We start from the raw sequence: 21342 nt of genomic DNA on the forward strand, positions 1-21342 counted from the left end.
CGCAGGCCTGCTGGGTCGCCCAGAGTTGGTCGTCAAGGTTGGGACTGCGCAGGGCAGCGTGCCATCTCGACGAGAGGGTGGTGGGGTTAGTGTCGGGGTATTGGTGTGTACAGTCCCAAAGCATGTGTGGAAGTGTGGCTGGCTGTGTCTTGCAAATATGGCACGTGGGATTGGGGTAAATGTCTGGGTAGATCTTGTTATAAAGCTGTAACGAGGGGTAAGTATTGGTTTGTAGCACGCGGAAAGTTGTAGCCTGCGCTCGGGATAGTTTGTTGTGTGGGCCGGGGAAGGTTCTACGCTCTAAGTAGAAGGACTTCACAAGATCATTGTAGCGTGTCAGGCGATCCCTACCGGTGGGGGCAGCCTCCCCTTCTCCCGCGCGGTTAACTAGGCCTCGCGCTAGGGAGTGGGTAACCTCGTTGAAGTTGGGGAGGTGCGGGTGGACGGTGCCTACATGAGCCGGGAACCAGACGAGTGTAACCTGATGGTCGGTGGAGCGAGGCGCTTGTTGCAAGATGTGCAAGGCTTGGTGTGAAATACGGCCGTTGATATAGTTGATAACGGCGGAGCGGGAGTCAGAGACGATGGTATGGCATGTTGGGTCTAGTGTGGCTAGCGCGATGGCCACTTCTTCAGCTTCCTCAGCGTGTGGGGTTACTAGGCTTATAGCATGGTGGAGAGAGCCTTCACGCGTGGTGACGGCTGCAAAGCGGGTACCGTGGGGATATTCGGCGGCGTCGACGAAACTCACACCGTCGTGGCAAGTAAGGGATTTGGTGAGAACCGTGGCACGTGCAGTGCGACGTGCGTGGTTGTATTCGGGGTGCATGTTTCTGGGGATAGGATTGGCGTGAATCCAAGCTCGTATGGTGGAGGGGATCTGGTGCTTATGGCCGTGTTGATGGTGGTAGGTGATACCGTGCAAGGTGAGGATATGGCGACCCGTCGCTGTGAGAGTGAGTCTCTCCAGCTGAGAGCGACGTTGGGCCTCGATGAGCTCGTCCAGTGTGTTGTGGACGCCTAGTTGAAGTGGGGGTGGTCCAAGAAAGTTTTTGACCAATCGCGGTTGGTGATTGCAGAATTGGAATAGAAAAGTTTGGAATAGTTTCACGTTATAGCACCCAGCCTGCGGCTATTCAGAGAAAAATTCAGTTTTGTTCGGCATAGTAATGCACCTTTAACGCATACATGCCACGCTGACGTGGTAAGTTTTCGTGGTTTTCTGAGGTCACGTGACAGGCAGGTGAAGTGGGTGCAGCCCTAAAACTTTTGACCAATAGTCGAGGTCTAACGGCGAAACGGCGTCGAATCAGAAATAAAAATTTTTCTTTTGTTCGGTGCAATCATGCATAACCATTGTGTACACGTCATATCAGATGGAGAGGTATTGCGGTTTTCGTGACGTCGCGTGACAGACAGGCGAAGTAGGGGTGGTCCAAAAAAGTTCGTGACCGATCGCGGAGGGCTGATTGCAGAATTGGAATAGAAAAGTTTGGAATAGCTTTACGCTATAGCGCCCCTGGTCTCCGATGTGTCTTCACCTGCGTTCTTGTCGGCATTCCGGCGTTCTGTTGCAAGAAGGGGACTCCCAAGTACCATCTATTCCGACAATGCCTTAACCTTTAGGAGAACGTCGCGGGAGCTACAAAATATATGGAAAGCACTACTACAAGACGACTTCGAGGCTTACATGGTGAACCAAAGAATTCAGTGGAAGTTCATCATCGAAGCGGCGCCATCGTATGGAGGCTAGCGGGAACGCTTGGTCGCAACCATAAAAATGGCACTCCGTAAAGCTTTAGGTCGAAGTTGTCTGTGCGCAGAAGAACATTAAACTATTATTACTGAGTTTGAAGCAGTGCTCAATTCACGCCCTCTAACGTATTCTCATAATCAGGCAGGCGAGCCTGTATTGCTTACGCCAGCGCATTTCCTAGGGGGCCAGCAACTGAGGATGTTACCACAAGGAAAGACACTGTCAGACCTATTAACCAGCCACGATCGCAACGACTGTCAGCGAAGCTTTCAACATCGACAAAAAATGATGAATGACTTCTGAAAGCGATGGAAACTTGAATATTTGTGGCGTCTATCATCGGCTCGTCGCCCACCCACGCATCACTCAAGAAATTTGAGGGTCGGCGACATCGTAATAGTCTACATTCCTGAGACGCCAAAGTTATTATGGCCACTAGCCCGGGTTCAAGAGGTGTACCCAGGCGCCGGCGGATTTGTGCGCGCCTGTTTATTCCGATTACAGGGAAGCAAAGTCTTCAAGAGGCCAGTGCAGAAGCTACATCGTCTAAAACTAGATGTCACCACATTTGAGGGCCCGGAGGATGTCGGAGATTTGCAGACGACGAAAAAAAAAGAATGGATCGTGGACTGCTACTTCCGCGCCTGGCGCCAAGAAGTGCGCACACCTTTATCATCATCATGATACCTTTGGTGTTCATCTCTCGCCAATTAAAGGCTTTGATGGGTGTCCTGCGGCTCCGTTTTTTTCTGGCGATGCGAGCTGCAAGGGGCCGGCGCTCCGCAACACTGTCTAGTCGCGGATGTGTGCATCTTCTTCACAACCTCTTCCGAGGTCTAAAACCCTGTCCGCCACGTCTACTTCCAGCACGCTCACCTTACGTTTCCACTGACCTTGCCAACGCAACCCACGTCTTCGTGCTGTACGGACCGGTTCGTCCTGCTCTCCACCCAAACTACCTCAGATGTTTTTCCGTACTGGAGAGATGCCAGTCCACATACATCGCGAACATTCATTGTAAACCTGACACCAGCCTACTGCGAGGAGATTCATACAGTGACGTCCCCCGATTCAGCCACCGACGTCGCCATCCCGGTCGGTGCTCACGCTACTTCAGTCCGCCGAGTTTCGTGGAGCTGCTGATATCGTTCGCCGCCCATGCTGCGAACGATATCAGCAGCTCCACGTCCTCATAATTTACATGCACCACATGGTCTGATCTTTATTTAGACCGACTAAAAAGCTTCTTGCGTGTGCCTTGCCTGTCATAAATGTATTTTGTTGACCTAGGTATTATAAAAAGTACGCTGGCATCTAGCCTTTCTTTACACAAGCAACTGAATGTTATTAGTATTTTGGAAATGTGGTTATGAATTGGCGGTGGAGCTATGTAGCGCCAGCGACATCGGCGCGAACGCCTTAGGAAAAAAGACGAGGTCAGGCGAGGCCATGAGCTGCGCGGGTGCTTAGCTGGCGCTGGGGACCGAAGAAATAAAAGTTCAGTTTAAGCTCCGGGGCTGAAATAATGTCTCGTCTATCTGTCATGTGCTCCACAATATAAATGAAATTATTTTGAAAATAGGTAGACCTAATAATAAATCATTACACGCGGCAACACTGGGCACAACACGTTCATGGGGTCACGTGGCAACTATGCTCGGTCGCCTCATGACTGAGCAAAGCACAACCAGCCCTACAGGTGATCCTGACGTTGAAAGTTTCAAAAGCGCACATTATAAAGCACTTTTTGAAGCATTTGTCGCACTTTTTGCATATTCACTTACTACAAGCCCTCACGAGATCTTGGATTGTAGCGCGAAGTGAACACAGACACATTAAGGAGCAGACAGGACGAGCGCTAGTCTGTAGCGCTCGTCCTGTCTGCTTCTTTTTGCGCCCGTTTTCACTTCGCGCTACAATCCAAGATCATGTTACCGTACCAACTCGCCCAACTTTCTATCCCTCACGAGATGCCATAACATTATTTACTTTATTGGTAATCAGCGTGTTTGAAATGAGCTCGCACGTTTTTCCATAATACACTTAAATATGTGTAAATGTAGCGAAACGCCCTGTTAATTAAAGCAGAAACTTTCATAGTAGCGATGTGTAGGCAAGAAGACCTACCATAAAATAATTATTGCTGCCTTCTTGCATTGCTGGTGTCGCCTGTCCGATAAATTCGCGGGGGAAAAGGCGACACATAAAAAAGAAAAACGGGAGGCACGTGTTCCATGACTTACTAGTATGTGTTGTCTTGTTTAGGTAAACTTCTGCGAAGACGTACGTACCTTTTCTCCGGGCTCTCCGTGTGGTCCAGGAGATCCCACAGGTCCCTGAGGACCCTGGTCTCCTGTTCGGCCTGGTGGTCCTTCGGCACCCGGAGGGCCTTGCTCACCCCGCGTACCCTTGGCACCCGGTTGGCCGCTGTCACCACGTCGGCCTGGGAGACCCTGAACACAAGCATGTGTCAGTATGGGGAGGCGCGTCCCCGCACCACAGTACATCTTTTCAGAATCTTCACAGGAGAAGAAACTAATTATGGCTATTTGTGCACACATCTTGCTTTTGGAAAATCAATATTTATTCAGCGAAACATGCTAATGCATATAGTTGCTTTCAGCTACTAATAGCAAAAAAAAAAAACAGATAGTACATTTTGCAATATAACTGCGACATTAAAGAGAGGCAGACCAGCAGCAGTCCATTCCCAATATTTCTGCTAAGTTGAGCTGTTGGGGTTTTCTTCGGCCTTTCTATTCTTGAAGCGCCCGTCCTCATAATTAACATGCACTACATTGTCTGATCTTTGTTCAGATCGACTAAAAAGCTTCTTGCGTGTGCCTTCCAATCATAAATGTATTTTGTGGACTTCGGTTTTATAAGAAGTACGCTGGCATCTAGCCTTTCTTTAAACAAGCAACTAAATTTTATCGGTATTTCGAAAATGTGGTTATCCCAAATGAAGACCAACATGATTCGCTTACAAATATCTTATATTTACTACTGCTGGCAAATCAACCTACCAGCAGCCCGCAACGTGGAAGAACGTCGTTCATCAAAGAAAAAGATAGTCATTCTTCCGATTAAAATACGAAATAATACAGGTGCGGTTTCGGTCCGGTGTTTCGAATCTCGTACTAGGGTGAATTTTTCTGCAACTGGGATGTTTTCTTTATCAGAGACCCATATGGGTTTCTTGCGTAACTTGAGGCTACAACTGAGGACGCTGACACCTTTCACGAACCTTCCTCGCGGGTATCTACAGAACTGACTTGTCAGTTTTTCGGCTTGCTGAATACCCTGGCAATGCGGCATGCTAGCCTCCTGGTTGGCTGAGATGGCATTGGTTCCTCATGTTAGAATTCCGCAAAAGGACGAATTTTTGTTCAACTTCCAACTTGTCTTTCCGAGAAACCCACATGGGTGTTTAATGTAGCTTCATGCTACTGTCATGGGAATAATATTTTGCCTCTCATTTTTGTAGTCTTGCAGTTCATGTCTTTCGTGCAACCATGGAACAATGAGGAGTAGCCGAGTAAGGAATGTTGCTTTAAGGCAACGTTTCGACAAGCGGAATTGTCTTCGCAGCACTGACAAAGACAAGTCCCGTTGTCAAACGTTGGCTTCAAGCGACGTTCCTTGTTCGACTATTCCTCATTGTTTCAAGTTGATTTCTGTCCTTGAACTTCCCTTTTGTTTGGAGAAACCATGCGGCAACAGACGCGACTGTTTGATCTGATATCGCGTAAAAGCAAAGATAGGACATAAATCCTGACGTGAACTGCGATGGATAAAGTTTTTAAATACATTCTTCATTCCTGGCATTAGAAGCCGTCTTCTTTTTTATTTCACTTTTGTAGTAGACATTATTTACACGTGTGCGTTTGTCTTTTTTTGGGTGACCGCTTTTCACCAGCTTAACAATGTTATCGCCCAGAGCGGGACGCGCTCGCACGCATTGGAAGCTTTTATAATGTTATCGATGGTTCTTCTGCTGTCTGTCGTCTCCAAACCTTGTGTAATGTGATTGCATGCATGCGCGACGCGAATGGTGGGAAACTTTCTGGACGACACGCGGACACCGGCGATTACTCTGGAATGATGTTGAATGATGTTGAATGATGTATAAAAGCCGACACGCTTGGTTCGCTGATGACATTTTCGACGATCGCGGACTGTATTCGCCACTGATGCCGTTCTTTGAGTGTAGCCTGTTTTTGAGGGCACAAGTTCGCCCAATAAAACGCTAGTTTCGTCATTCCCAGTTTTTCTGCTTTCTTCATCGTCAATTCTCCATTCTCTACATTCTCCAAACTTATTCACTGGAAAAGTAGATGAAACAATGCAAAGCTTGAAAACCCTTCCTGGATGTACTTAACAAAGATAACACGACACACTTGTTCGACCTTGTAGAATCAACGCCCAAATTTTAGCGTAGCTGTTCGTTTCAAGCAATTGCGTTAGGAATTTTTGTTGCATGCAATCGAAAAAAATGAACTCTTCGCCAGTTATGGCTCATGATATGGGACTCGTTTGTTCAAGCTAAACTCAATGTCAAGTTTCTTTCTCGCTACACACAGGCAAAACACGTGTGCAACGCTTGCATGCAGCCGTGAAGAAACCACACAAGTACACACTTTCCTAGCGCATCAGACGTAACGGGAGTTCCATTTCTACTTAATATGGAGACTGTGCCACTCTCCGTCACATTGAGTATGCGCATTTTTTCTGCTTCGTAAACGCCTGCAAATAGGAAGGAGATGGGAATTGAATCATTATTTGTGAATAAAAACAAAATTGTTAAACTTTCACAACTCGAGCAGCTGCGCCTCAATAGCCGACTGAGGTTTCCGAAATATTGGCATCAGGCTTTCTTGCGCTTTCTTTCTTTGTTTCTTTCTTTATTAGAACATAAGAGCAATCACTCATATATTTTGTCAGCGCGCAAAAGCAATGATACTCTTGAACAGGACTGGGAAGTGCTATGGCCCGAATGACCCTGTCTTGTGCTCTAAGAACGGATGAAACAATGGGCAAAAAATTAATACAAAGTACAATAGCAAAATTAAATTCAGACTGCTGTATATTTGCCTTTTGCCTTCAACAAGGTATAATACAAGTACACAATTTCCAGCGACTTCATAAACTTCAATTTGCAGTTCACACTGTGTATAAATAACAAGGGCAACCGGCGCAAGTTGGACGAAGACAATAAACTAAACTAAACACAGCAGCGAGAAGGCATTTTTTTTTTTTTTTTTTTGCGCTCGCGTTGTGTTTAACATTACTGTTCTTTAATGCCAACATTGCATACATCGTAGTAACTTCAAGCGCTGCAAAGGTGCTCGTATAACTTCATATTTAGATTAAATGACTCTTTAATATAAAGCAACGTGTACGAGCAGCCACATTCTTACGACCTAGCAATACAAACAGAAATAAGCTGGATGTAAGAAAAAAACTAACTTAGACCCACATTTTCGTACATCGCTGTGAGATTACCAGAGGTCTACGTACCACAAGTCCCGGTGGTCCAGCGTGTCCCTTCGATCCTTTTTCTCCGGGAAGTCCCTGAAATAACCATTTTAAAAACTTGCTTTTTGCTGTACAATCAATCTGGTCATGGTATTATTGAGTGCAGAGATGGAGAAGAAAATTTTGAAAAGGCAGAGCGTATTGGAAAGTTCCATGCAACGCTGCTGAATGTCTGCCTGTATTGTTCGCCTTGCCACTTTTGCGTAAATGAAATGCCGGAAGCATTCCGGCGGAAACCATTTCACAATAAATGTGGATGTTAATCACATTAGTATTAAAGAATGTAGCGACAAATCATAATACCACCGCTGTAACACGAAGTGGCAATTCCCCAACCAACCACAGTGTGCAATGATGCTAAACACGCAGTATATTATATGTAATCACTGCACCCCCTTTGAAACTCCACAGTACCATTAGTATCCTGGCCGCAACTTTGCTGCGATGACTATAAATCCGACGACCGCACGCGCAGCGAAAGCGTCTCTTGTGGATGGGGCTGTATTCCTTCATTACAAGGCCTACATACACCGTGTGTTGCTTTGGCACATAAACTCTCGGGGTTTGGTGAAGAGTTAACACATACCAATACCACGCATGTAGTGCCCAAATCATGTCCTCGAGCACACCCTCAGGGGCACATACCCAATTATCGAAGTTGCCTACTAGGCCACACAGCAAGTGCGAGCAAACACCCAGTGGTGTATGTTGCCTGGTCGGCATGACAGCAGCCGACATTTACCTATAGTGGCCTAACGTAGCCTACAACTTTGGTCGCTGGGTTAACTAGGTTTGATACATACCGCGAAATGGGGAAGTTCCCCAAGAATGCCAATCACATTATATGCCTCGTGCGAGCTGATTATGTTCCATTGCGACTCTCTTTAGGAGGGCAATTCTGGCTGCCTGCTTTGGAAGAAAGTGCGACCTCCGAGTACTTAGTGTTCATTTGTATTTGAGCACGCCTAATTAGAGCGTGTTTGTTCCTCTCTCAGTCAGTATAATTGTTTTTCCCACATATATCAAGCCAATTTTATCCATGATTGCTTAGGAAATTCCTCTCCCCGTGAGCAAATATCTTTAGGACTTGTTGGCTGAGCCCTAAGTGCTACAGTCTGTGCTTTTCCGAATGCTAATTTTGTGCAATTATAGACAGTATTCGAGTGGGGGTTGATGCATCTTTATGCAACCGCCATACGTACCGACTATGCAGCAAGGTAATCTTACCTGAACATCGGCGACAACTGCCTACAAATAGCGGCATCTGATTTCAGGGAGAAAGGTAGTTTGTCGATAGAAAAGGCTGTGCACAAACTGTAACATTCTAATGCTAGCAGTTGAAAACTTCCGACATCGTACAAGCAAGATAGAAGCAATCATAACTGGGTTTAGGTCTTTAATGTAAGCAAACATAATACTGGAATCATCGGTTGGTTTGCCTTAGTTTTGTCGATAATTTCGTTCAATTCCAATTTTATATGAATGACACTAAATCGTACGCATTTACTACTTCATAAGTGTGCAGAGAGCTTGTGTTCGTGCTAAGCTTCCTTTTGTTAAAGAAAATTGAAAAGAAATGGAATTTATCGCCAAATTGAACTTCTTTGAGTCCCTCCCTAATCTTACTGTTATCTTTCGCTTGTTCCTCACGATCTGCGTGTCATTTGCATCATGCGAAAGGAACTTTTCCAAGTTAAAGCTGATCAAGGCATCTCTGCGCTCCACCATGAGTGATGAAATGCTGTCAAACTTGGAGATACTGACCATAGAAAAAGAACACGTAAAAAATACAAACTTTACTACTGTAATTAATGAGTTTGCAGAAGCGAAGTGTCGGAAAAAGAACTTCTGTTGGAAATGTGTCTTTACCGGTCATTACTTTAGTGCAAAAGGCTCGATGTCCCACCATGATTTCTGCATCGGCAATATGTGTACAATGTTCTAGTCATCAATTTTGAATCGTTGTATTAGTTATTTATCAGTTTTGCGGTGTTGAATAAATGATGTTCCTCCAAGTCCTAGCAAGCCGTTTATCATTTTATTGTTGTGTGACTTCATGTCACAAGTACAGTGTCTGCGTCAGCTACACGGAATTTTATAAAGAAAGGTTAATGGTGGAATAATATTTCACGATATTCTATGACGTTATGTGTCTGTGATTACTAGGAACTCGGTAGCGTGAAAAATGTGGCAGATAAATTATAACCATATCTTGAATAATTCCTAATTAGTATTTGTAGAGGAAGCACTTCAATTCGAAAATTGAGGACTCAAATTCATATTATTAACTCAAGAAAAACTTCTTAAACAAAATCGTTTTGGGTGCTACAGCCTGCAGTACTTTGGCACTGCGGGCGGCGCCCAGTATGACAGCAGCGAAAGGAATATGAAATAGTGAACCAGTGACGTGGGTCCCTCAATCCTCTCCATTGCGAGTGCAAACCGACAGTAGTGCAAGCTTTCGCTGGCACGGGCTTCATCGCGGCCATTTCTTTTTTTTTTTTTATGGTGGCGCCAAGAATCGACGCGAAGCGTGCTCTATTATGCTCCCAATCTTGTGGTGTTACCGCAGCTCGGATAATCACGTTTGTCTGTATAGCAGCAAATAAAAACAAGTCTTTATTGATCAGAATGAAGAGAATCCGTAATTGTCATAGCATTGGCGCCCGCGCCGCATGGAGGCAGGTGGCGTTTTCTAATAGGGTGGGGAGATCAGCGTCACTGACACACAATTTAATTTTCGTTTTCGTACAGGGCTGCCCACAGCGAAAATACTGCGCGCCATAGTACCTACGGCGATTTTTGTAAAGTTGTTGGGAAAGATATGAATGCCGGGCTTCAATTTTGCAAATGCAATATTGCCGCTAAAATTGCTACATAAAACTTTATAAAAATATTTTCTTGTTACTTGTGACGTGAGCCATATTTTCCCTGATGCTGCATTTGTATTGGCTGCCAAGCCTTACAGTCTGACAGAAGATGTGCACATGCGCTTATCGGAAGTTATCAGTGCAGCACTGTGTTATTTGGCGCACAAAAAACAGCGTGTATACCAGCTGCATTCGCGATCTCTGGGAAAGAAAGCGAAGGAGAGGAGGAACCGGGGGACGTGCGCGGCATCCAAGGCGGCGGCTATAGTGGTGCTGAAACCCGGAAATGTCGATATCCTCGCCTTCCTCGACTACACCCGGGGGGGGGGGGGGGGGAGAGGTTGACAGAAGACCTATGGGCTCCCGGTGTCCGACGACCTAGCTACGCCACTGACCTCTAGCCACAATTAACATTGCGGTCTGTTTCACCGATGTACAATAGTGGACAGGAAAGAGACATCCAGTACACTAACCTGTGCTGCAAGCACAAAGTATTGTACGTGCTCCTGGCCACAATAAAGCTCCTTCCCAAGTCGGTCTATGCCCTTACGTGTGAAGTGCAACTAATGCGCCTGATATGTGACCTCATCACAGAAGACCAGGCTATTATTCAAAATAGAGTCAACCACACATCATATTCGTTTCAGTGTGCTCTTTATGGATCAGCCTAACAAAAGTAAATATTCACTTATAACAAAAAGCGAGTCATGTGCTTCCCTCAAGCCCAGCAGAAATTAATTAATCCTTCTTCAGACTAACTCGCCATAACACAAAAGTGAGATGTTTATTTTAAGTAGCATTAGTGGCTTCATTGCACATATACCAATACAGATCTATTGAATGGTTCGCTAGAAGGGCGAAGCAATAACAACGATAGCATGCACGCGAGGCCTCTGCTGTTGCGCAGCGTAAGCCGCTCTCCGGAGGCTACCAGGTGTCATAAGTATGACCGAAGCGAGGGTAAATGCGTACGCAGCAAGAATGCGTCATTACACCTCCCGTGGCGCCGCACTTCTGTGCCTTTTCACCTGTTCAAAGGTGAGCGGCCATAGCGTCGCCTAGCGGTAACGATTTCCAGGGACTACCTCAGAAAAAGCGCCAGGAACGCTGTCACCTGTAAACAGCGACTGAAATGGACTGCAACACACTTCCACGTGCTGCCGCCTCTACTGTCGTTAAAGGGGCAGCTCCGGCGATTTTTTCACCATGTCAAGGTAATGGAATATTTAGGTTCCGGAGACCCCCTGTCACGCGTCTGATAGCATAATTCTACCGCAAATTCGAGAATAATCCTAAATTAGCAAAAAAGCGCCAGAAAAAAAAATGAAAACTGACCGAGCCGCCGAGCGAGTCTCTTCGTGTGACGTCACGAGTGTTGCCAGCGGGGAAGGCGCGCAAGGCATGCCGGTTCCGCCCGCTTGGCGAACGAAACCAGCGAAGAGCAGACGGTCAGCTGACCTGAGACCGTGGCGGGCCTTCGGATGACAATTTTAGCTGCACCAGCTCTTCGGATCTGTCAAATATTGACAGTTATGATTCTGACGAATTCAAAAGCCACGAATCGTCGTTTATATTCGAGCAGCCACCACGAGAGCCAGCGCCAATGCGCTACATACCGTGCTGCAACATAAGATCACGGGTAGCGCTAACCACTGCTTTTATACGTGCTGCTTGCTATTTTAGGTGTTTTGCCCCTTCTCAGGGAAGAGATTCGTATGCTCACTGTAAGATGTGGAGTGCGACTTTCCGCATTTGTATCCTGCAAGAACGCCACTGACAGTGCAAAGCACCGACCGGCGCATCGGCAGGTATATCCACCACCCGTCTTTCACTTTAGATATATAATGCTAGCCGCACATCGTTGACATCAATTAATATCAGAACATATGCCGATTTCGTGCATGTAAGCGCCGTTGCGTCACTCTGAATCGCATTGATATGAGCGACCACAAACCTTCGCAAACAGCGAGCGGGAGACCGTAGTACGGGAGCGTTCTGATGCCTGCCTTGATATCAATCTTCGTATTCACTTCATGCAAACAATATGTGCCGCAATGTAGACACCGATGAGGACGTTGCGCGTATGATCGTTCATTTCGAGAACGCGTAGTTTCATATCGGAAACGCCGAAGCTAGTATTGACACCGTTGGCAGCTGAACGAGGTGGTTGTTTAGGCTGCTGTGTCGAAGGGGCCTACGCTTGCTACCCATTCGGGATACGAGTCAAGCAGTGCACCTCGGAAGCTAAATAACGAGTCTGCATGACAATACGTGAAAATACACCCACGTTCATAGTCGCATTTCATTTAGTGAAGTGCCAGTGAGTGCGGCTAGCAGCTTTCTGCCGAAAATGGCAAAGTACCCATGTGGATACTGCTCCGTGACGCCACTTCTCGCTTTTTGTATGTGGAATGTATGAAATGAGGAATGATTTATTTCAAATGTGTATGGTCGAAACTAAACTACACAAGGAGTTCACATCATCCTGATGGCTTCATTAGCTTCAAGCCAGTCGCCCAGGTCAGCTAGCAGTATAGACGTATGAACTACGCGACTGTGACACAAGCTTAATTCGGCTGAACGCGATCGGCATCGGCTCAAACTGTGCTTGCAAATGGAGAGGGCTGAAGTTCGTGCAGCCAACAATGCAACACCACTTGCCTCCCATCGCTTGTCCGTTTACAGGGAACGCAACTTTGCGCGACAGCAACTTCATACGCCATGCACTAGATCACGATTGTCGACTCCTCGGTGCTCTCATAGCCGTCGTCTGCGCGATTCCGGGATGATCTGCATGGAACACTTCTGACGTCATACTTAATGTGGGCTGTAACTGAGGAAGAGGTAACGTACCCCACCTTCGAGGGGTGTTCGAGGCAATTATTTAATTTCCTTTGCAAAATGTTTGTGCCACCCTTAAACCTGCTTTTTGAGGACATGACAGAAGTGTGGAAAGGAAGGTACCCAGCGAATTTCATCGACAGCCGTTTCCATCAAAAAATCGCAGGAGTTGCAATTTCAGGCAATTTTCTACGGAAACACTAAGTGCCACCACAAGTGCCAACTACATATCCTCATCGCCACAAGTGTACATCATCCAGACCACCATTCCTTTAATAAAGCAAAACTTTCTAATCGTTCTATGCATATTTTCCTAACAGTTAGCCACAAAACTGCAAAGTATCACCACATAGGAGATTTGCGTGAAGGCGAACTTGTAGCGTATGTCAGTGTAATATGTGTAGAGCGCGCGACAGTGCCGTGGCTGGGAGATGAAAGAAAGAGGATGACAAAGAGTGCGCGCGGAGGTGAATCCCATGCTAGGTAAAAGAAGACAACGTCGAAAAGCGTCAAGCACGACAACCTGAGGCGCAAGAACATAGAATAAAAGGAAAGTGATACGATCGAGATATCCATGGATCTCCCAGGCGCCAACGAGTTACCAATCCGGAAGAGACAAATGGGTGAGAGCAGAAGAAAAGTTTCTCTGCGGCTTAGCTCAGCTAGCCCCGAATATGCAACGCGAAAGCTTGCTTTAGCCTGGTTAAGTCTTGGTTTCACTTGGTTCGTCTAAAGCCTGCTTTATCTAAGGCTGTGGTCCCGCCTCCGACGTTTTACGAGCAGTACGGTTCGCTCTTCCTCAGTCTCCGACGCTAGCTTCTCCGCGCTTGGCATTCCGGAACCTCTCCAGTGAAGCAGTTCGCTTGCCGATATCCACGGGGTGGTCAGGCGCCGCTTCGCCACGACGGCTCAGAGCCGCCCGCTCCCGCGTAACGCTCAGAGAAGACGGCCCGGCGTCGGCCTCATCTATAGCCAAGTTCTTACTGACTAGGCGAGCGCGGTGCTCCTTCTTTCAGTCGCGCGGCGAGTACTTGGTCATGCGGCGACCCAGCTGCGGAGAGCGCATGCATGAATCCGGTGGCGAGTCACGTGATGCGTTGCGAATGCAACGGATTAGGTGCGGTCAAGTGAAGGACAAACTGCTGGTGAACTCGAAGCTCGGCTCGACTAGTTAGTAAAGCTTTCGCTTTAAAAGCGAGGCACACTGGCAGACCAGGGGCGGCTTGCGCGAACATTAATTAACGAAAATCATACTGCATTTAAAAACGCGTTCCTGAATGTACCATTCTAAATGCCTAGTCCACACAAGAGCGCGTTCTTAAATTCATTATTTTCGTTAATACATGTTCGTGCAAGCCGCCCCAGGAAGCGACGCAGTGCTAAGGTCGGCAACCAGAGCGGGAGGTAAAGACGGGCCGTCGGGTTCCGCAGCCGAGCAACCAGGACTTCGCCCGACCGGTGCTTCCTTCCAGCTGTTACCGTGCGTCAGTACTCCGTTAGCCCGCGGCTACTACCTGCGGTCTTCGGACTCCTGTGCCCGTAGGCAGAGCGGGAGCAGTCGGGCTACAAGCCTGGGCTTTGTGCACAGGTGCCGGGCTAGAACGCCGCTTCCATCTGGACGTGCCGCCAAGCCGCCTGCGTCCCCTTTGCAAGCCCAAGCCGCTTTGCTCTGGTCAATGATTTATCACTTAGCCACATTGGAAATTTTAGGGGAGACGAACGCCTCTTGCTGCGTCGCTTCGCCGCCCCCTGACAACGTCGAACTCTTGCCGCGTTGACCTATAGAACGCTTGTTCTCGCGTGGTGTCATTACAAAACTTTGTGCGCTAGTGCTATGGTATTTTGCGGTAATATTACATTGAGGGTTTGTTCTGTATTATTTTGTGCTGGTTGCATTAAATGTTTTGTGGGCTTCTGAGACCAAGCGGCTCTGTTCTTGTTTAGGTTCTCTTGGTTTCTGCCTCAGAGACCCGTTTCAAAAAATGTGGAGGACGCTTAAGCGTCGCCTTTGAGCGTGGAACACGATAGCATTCAGATCCCTGACTGCTTCTCACATTCCCGTCAACTGCACCTTACGTAATCGTAGTGCTTACGGGGAAACGCTAGGGGCGAAGGCTATGCACAAAGGCGAGCTTTCTGGTATAAACGCGGCCTCATGCGTGGGCCATGATGTATGGATGGATGGATGTACGATGAATTCCTATATCCAAATCTGCCCTTATGTGAACTTTGTATTTGTAGGTCTCCATTTTTCGTCGTTTCCCTACCTTTCATCCAGCAATCTTCCAATCGCCTCTTACTAATCTCTACTACGGGCATGTTCACTATCCCCGTGCTCAGCCTGAACCCAAGGGCTTCGAGGGGACCAGTGAATTCTCAATCGACCACTGGGCAAATATCTTCACATTCTAATAAAATATGTTCCATCTTTTTCCTAGGTTTACCGCAGCAAGCACATGCTTCTTCTTCCTTCTTATATTGCCACCCAGCTAGTGCAAACTAAAATAGTTAACCAGCCACAGATTGGCAAAAAAGTCTGCTTATAGCAATGGCTGATCCTCGGAGAACCGGCGCAACCACTAACTTCCTCGTTCTTGCCCCAAGGAGCCAGTGTGATCACGTGTCAACTTATTTCCAGCTTATTTCGACCCCAATTATTATTTAAAGTCTAAAAACACCAGCAAATCAAAAACGGAAGCACGCTCAAAGCTTGCACAAAAGACTTATGATTCCGTCGCCGCCACTGAGCCCTCGAGAAACACGTCCATTTGCCACGCGATCTCACACTCGCGCCCTACGATGCGGTGGGTACGAGCACCGTCTGGAGGAGTTACAAGGAACTGGGCACACCGGTTTCCGTGGCGGGTCTATGTATGGTAGAAGCGCTGGAAAAGGGGTTTGCGTACGAGTTTGTGTGTAAAAGAATTATGTTTTCTCGTACATTCAAATTACAATCTGACGCTATCATGTCTGTAGGTTGTGTGTAAGTCGGGCTTTACGATTTTTCTGATACATTCTACTTTCAGAAATTCAATTATTCAGTAACTTCCTTGCGCTACACGGAAGGCCTGCGTGGTTGGACGTGCGTGGTGCGGAATGTCTTTTGTCGAAACGATGGTCGATGCTGGACGCCGATGCCAGATTTCCTGCGACACGGGGCCCTTAACGCTGTCTCGTTAACATTACCGCACTGAACTTGCATCACTATGAGACCAGTTTTTAGTGAAGTCTACCAGGAAACAGTTTCTTGTTTGAAAACCAGGTTACGAACTCCCATTAGGCTAGCGCGCATCTGCTACTCTCTTGCTTTCTTTGCCCTCTACGACTTTCCTAAAACACAGCACGCACTGCATTCAAATGGCAATTACAATAATCGCGCACTTTCCGGATCTTCAGCTTTTCTTCGGCTAAATCCGTTTGGTCACTTAGGTTTGCAGCATAGGCAATGCATTCGTTTTACGTTTTATTGAGATAGCAATTATAAGGGCATATAATGTCTGTGTCCCTTCGCGCTGCAAATCAAGCATCTATACCTTCAACATCATTGGTTATCTCTCGGCTAAGCAGTCTAAGGACACTACCCTCATTTTCCCTCGGCATTCGGCACGTTAGTGTTTGTGGGGTTTGTCATAGCTAAGAGAAAGCGTTGAGTGGTTTACACCCCCTTCCCTTTTTCGACCTCGACAAACTTGAGATATACCTGGCAAGTTGATTTCGCCGATTGTTCTGTTATAGTAGGAGGCTACCCAGAGGCTTCAACATTGGTTTGCATAGCTGACACGCATTAGACGTGTGGACGTATTTCGATTTGTCTAGTTTCATGCTACTTCAGTTATAACTTTATTTTTGCAATACGCTGTCTAGAAAAGTTTGTCTTTCAGAATAAAAGAATCATCGCACGGTTCAAAAATGTGTGAAATACTTGTCCTTGGTTTTTCGTAACCTTTCTTTTTTACGTACCATGTTTCATGCTCCACCGCATAATTGGTGTGTCTCGTGCTCGTCCCAATCTGTCCTAGGTAAGTGCATTCTTGACAGTGCATCAGGATCTCGCGTTGTACATCGAGCTCGTGTGTGACCTTTTTTATTTATTTCGCTTGGCGACCTACTAGTCTCTTATTTTCTTAGGTTGCATTAGGTTTAGCCTGCATTGAGTGCACAACAACCTCAAGTGGTTAAAATTAATCTAGAGCCTCCCCCCCCCCCTAACGCGTGCTCCATAATTATATCGTTATTTTTATATATAACACTCAAAAATAAAAACAATGTGTTTAGCATGTGCGTCCAAGCTTGGTTGTCTGGGAAAGCCATACATATGCTATTGCATGTCTAAATTGAAGTCATAGCGCTGGATTGACAGGGACATGAAAGACGAAAGGACATGAATTCTGTCAATCCAGCACTATGACTTCAATTGATGCAACGAACCAACTAGTCCCAAAATCTGTACTCCTGGGTTATTGTATGTATGTTATCATGAATGCACGAATGTAACGATGAGAAATGTTGACCCTACAATGTTTCTTTTCTTTCTCAAGTATAATTTACTTCGCTTTTTCAGATCATAAGAGAATAGCTAACGAACAGTAGTCGTTCCTAATGCTCTTTATTGTCTCTCTGGTACTGAGGCCTTCGCAGTGCGAAGCAAGAAAATACAATAAAAGGACCTGGTGAAGCGTGAGGTGGTAAAAACTGAATCACGTGATATTATCTGACTTGGTGTCCATGCAAATACTCTGCCGTCCAAGTGCATACAATATCCTTTTGAGTTCGTCGCGTTGGCAGTTGGCCTTCTGTGCAACGGTTTCTGTGAATTTTTTGAAGTTGTACACCCAGTCCTACAAACACGTGCAGATATTGTGTGGTATAGATTTTTTTGTTGAAAATGCATTCGAGCAATACATTATTTCTACTTTTTGTTTGTCCGTCGAACACTCTCCCAAGGAAGACAACGTAACATAACGTCATTTACGCATAAAAAAGCGCATTGCTCATCCAAGCGAATAAGCAGTCTCCTTCTGGATCCTCAGGTGCCACAAGGCACTCTTTATTCGCTTATTTTTCTGCCTGCCAACTTCAAAGCCTTCGTTATTAATTCCGCTATGACGTAACTCGAAGTAGCGTTAAACGAGAAGAAGTCGCTGTCACAGATTTTGCAGGCAAAAACGCGGCGCTGACTAACGACGACGGTCTAGTTACCGACCGGATGGGGTGGTGTGCAGAAGTGCGAAAGGAACTTAGGCGCAGCTGTACGCTTCTATGAGGCCTTCAATGGACCTGGCAATCGGCGTCCTTGGTCATACCATAATGCAATAAATAAATAATACAAAATAATGACAATAATTGATAAATAGATGATGAACAATAAATAACTAAATTATCGAGCGAGTCAACACTCTAGAGGTGGATTGTGAGCAAGTGACACTAACCAAGCCACTGTTCAATATCCTCTGCTGTTAATGTCACTATCGCGACTTTTATATGATTTATCTACGGGAAAGTCCAGACATTCCATGCTGTTGACGTTTGCATTTCATTGCATCGATGTTTGCTGCTGCATTTTTATCTTAGCAGCGGTCGACCATGAGACGTCACCTTCAGGGCGAGATACTCTGAAGGTCACCTACATATTTGTGAAGTCTGAGGCTGTGCTAAACTATGCCTTGCTTAGTTTCTAGTAACGACTGCTGTGTTGATTGCCTTCTGTTCCGATCATCTTCGGACTTGTCGTGAGCGTTGCTCGGCAGCGGCACTGATTAAAGTAACAAGCTCAGCCAACTACCCGTGATATCAACTAGAATGCTGTTGCAATGTTCTGTGCGATAATGTCGTATTTCTCTCTATATTTGTTCCTCGAATGCCTCTTTTGCCTCCTTCCATGAAGTGATTCATAACTTTATTTTAGTCGTAGCATCCGTGTTCGTTTTTTGGAAGCAAGAAACTAACCCTGGCACCGTCATGACCCGGTGGTCCAACCTCGCCGCGCACACCCTGTGGCCCTGGAAGTCCAGCTCGGCCCCTCTCGCCAGGAAATCCTCTCTCTCCACGCTCGCCGTGGGGCCCAGGTGGTCCCGGTGGTCCAGCAGTGCCCGGCTGGCCCTCCTTGCCATCTGGGCCAGGGCTGCCAGCGAGGCCCGGTAGACCCTGCGACCGGCGAAGGAACCACATTATGAAGGTGAATCGGCTAAATTGGAAACCAAGGAAAACTATGCAGCGTGCCTCAGGGCACTGAACGTCGAAATCACAAAAAAGTGCTCTTACAAGGGCGCGTAAGACGGTTACGCATTCTTTATGTTATTTTGTTTATTTCAACACATCTTCACACAATTAAAGTGGCAAGGAAAACGAAGAAAATGCAATATCTTAGCAACTGAAGTCGCAGTTAAACGAGTAGCGAAGTATGTTTCCGCTACATTTCTTCTGCGCTTGGCGCACACGCAGAGCCATCTTGCGGCAAACATAGAAGACCCCTTCTCGCAATGTACGGCGCTGCCCCGACAGGTCGCGCGCCACTCGCCCGCTTCTCCCCTTCGTCTCGTTTGAGAGCATTGGGGCCGTGCGGGGACCGGTTCGAGGATGCCCCAATACCCTTGAGTTTAATAAGACATCTCGCTCTCTCCTCTTCCAACTTCCAGCGTGCGTAACTCGAACCCTCCTCTTTCCACTCACAGCGCGATTCCAAGGTGCAGCGTCCGATGCGTGACGCCTCTGACGTGATTGCTGAGCTGTAGCCTGTCTGGTGGGAAAGCGTCCCCTGCGATGTGTGCCGTGCTGCTGGCGAGGAGTCATGCGTCTGCCTGGTGCTCCCAAGCGAGATAGAGGACGATCCCATCGAGGCGTCAGCCCCATGGCCGCGTCCGCCTTCATGGCACGTCGCGGCCCGGCTGTCCGTGCCGATCACGTCGTTTGGCTCGCGTAGATCGTTTATCCCTCCAAGACACCGAGTTCTTGCTCAGGCGCGCGTTTCGTTGGCGCGCCGAACGCTGCGTTACTCGGCGCTCACCGTGTGATTGGTGGGTGCAAAGAGCATGCTGAGCGAATGAGTGGGTGGTGCGAACGGGGTGCGATAACGCTATCGGTTCCACTCTTGAAGGCAAAGCTTAAGCGCCCTCCAATTTATTGATTTATTTATTTATTGATTTATTTATTTATTTATTTTATTTATTTATTATACCCCAAAGGTCCCTCAACGGGGCATTATAAAAGGGGTGGGTACATGTTGAAAAACGCTTTGTTAGGTTAGGTAGTGTGACTTGAAAAATGGTCTTCGATGGCAGCTTTGAAACGAGAAATGTCAGTGATGAGGCTGATACCTGAAGGAAGGGTATTCCATTAACGGGATGTGTGTAGAAAAGAAGATTGTTCATACGCAGTGGAATGGGCGCGTGGTAGATACACAGCATTAGGATTCATGTGGCGGGAGAAGGCATGGGCTGGAATGATGATTTCATTACCTGTGGGTTGTCAATAAACGAACCAAAAATATAAGAGGAGATGAGCATTTTTCTGGCGGGAGGTGAGCGAGGGAAGCCACAACTAGATTTTAAGGCTGAAACATTTGCATCAAAGGAGTAGTGAGAAAGAAGAATCTGGCAGCTCGGTTCTGAATCGATTCAATGGGGTTAATCATATCAACCTGATGGTTGTCATAAATAGCACAGGTATATTCTAGTTTTGTTCGGATTAAAGATTCATATGCAAGTAGTTTGACTGAGGTATATGCTGAAGGCAAGTTACGGCTTAGATAACCTAGTAATCTGTTGCAGGAATTAGTTAACTGATCAATATGATGGGTCCAAGATAAGTCCCTCCATATATGCACTGCTAGGTATTTAAATGTTTCACACTGTGCTAAAGTGCAGTGTTAAGGGAGTAGGTAGATACTACATAATTACGACGTCGATGAAAACACACGGGAGAACACTTGTTGGCATTGATGGACATGCACAATTTGCTGCACCACGCCTGGATTTGGAGGAGGTCTTCCTCAAAAGCAGAGCAGTCTAAATCATTTATTTGTCCGTATAAAATGCAACTGCTCATGAAAAGGGGTATGTAGGACGATAAGTGAAAGGTCATTAATAAATATCAGAAAGAGGAGAGTCCCAAGGACAGAGCCTCGGGGCGCACCAGATAATACAGGTGATAGGACTGAGGAGATCGAGTTAGCGGAAACAAACTGAAAGCGATCGGTTAGAAATTTACGGATCAAATTAAAGATGTCTGGTTGAAGATTAAGGTGCAAGAGTTTATGCAGGAGAAGAATATCTGAGACTTTTTCCAAGGGTTTTTCGAAATCCTGAAAGAGGGCGTCAGTGGGGATGTTGCGATCGAGAT

At 46.6% G+C, this 21342-nt stretch overlaps 1 protein-coding gene across 1 annotated transcript in view; it reads right to left on the minus strand.

Annotated features, from left to right (window-relative positions):
- LOC126529915 (uncharacterized) overlaps positions 1-21342 on the minus strand; it is a 934270-nt gene that overhangs the window by 276327 nt on the left and 636601 nt on the right. The window contains exons 28-30 of the mRNA XM_050177364.3: positions 18952-19149; positions 7277-7330; positions 4048-4209 (exon numbers count right to left, since the gene is read on the minus strand). Coding sequence (XP_050033321.1) covers positions 4048-4209; positions 7277-7330; positions 18952-19149 — 414 coding nt within the window. The remainder of the gene's footprint in view (positions 1-4047; positions 4210-7276; positions 7331-18951; positions 19150-21342) is intronic.

This window comes from Dermacentor andersoni, chromosome 5, assembly GCF_023375885.2.
Source record: "Dermacentor andersoni chromosome 5, qqDerAnde1_hic_scaffold, whole genome shotgun sequence".
NCBI lineage: Eukaryota > Metazoa > Arthropoda > Arachnida > Ixodida > Ixodidae > Dermacentor > Dermacentor andersoni.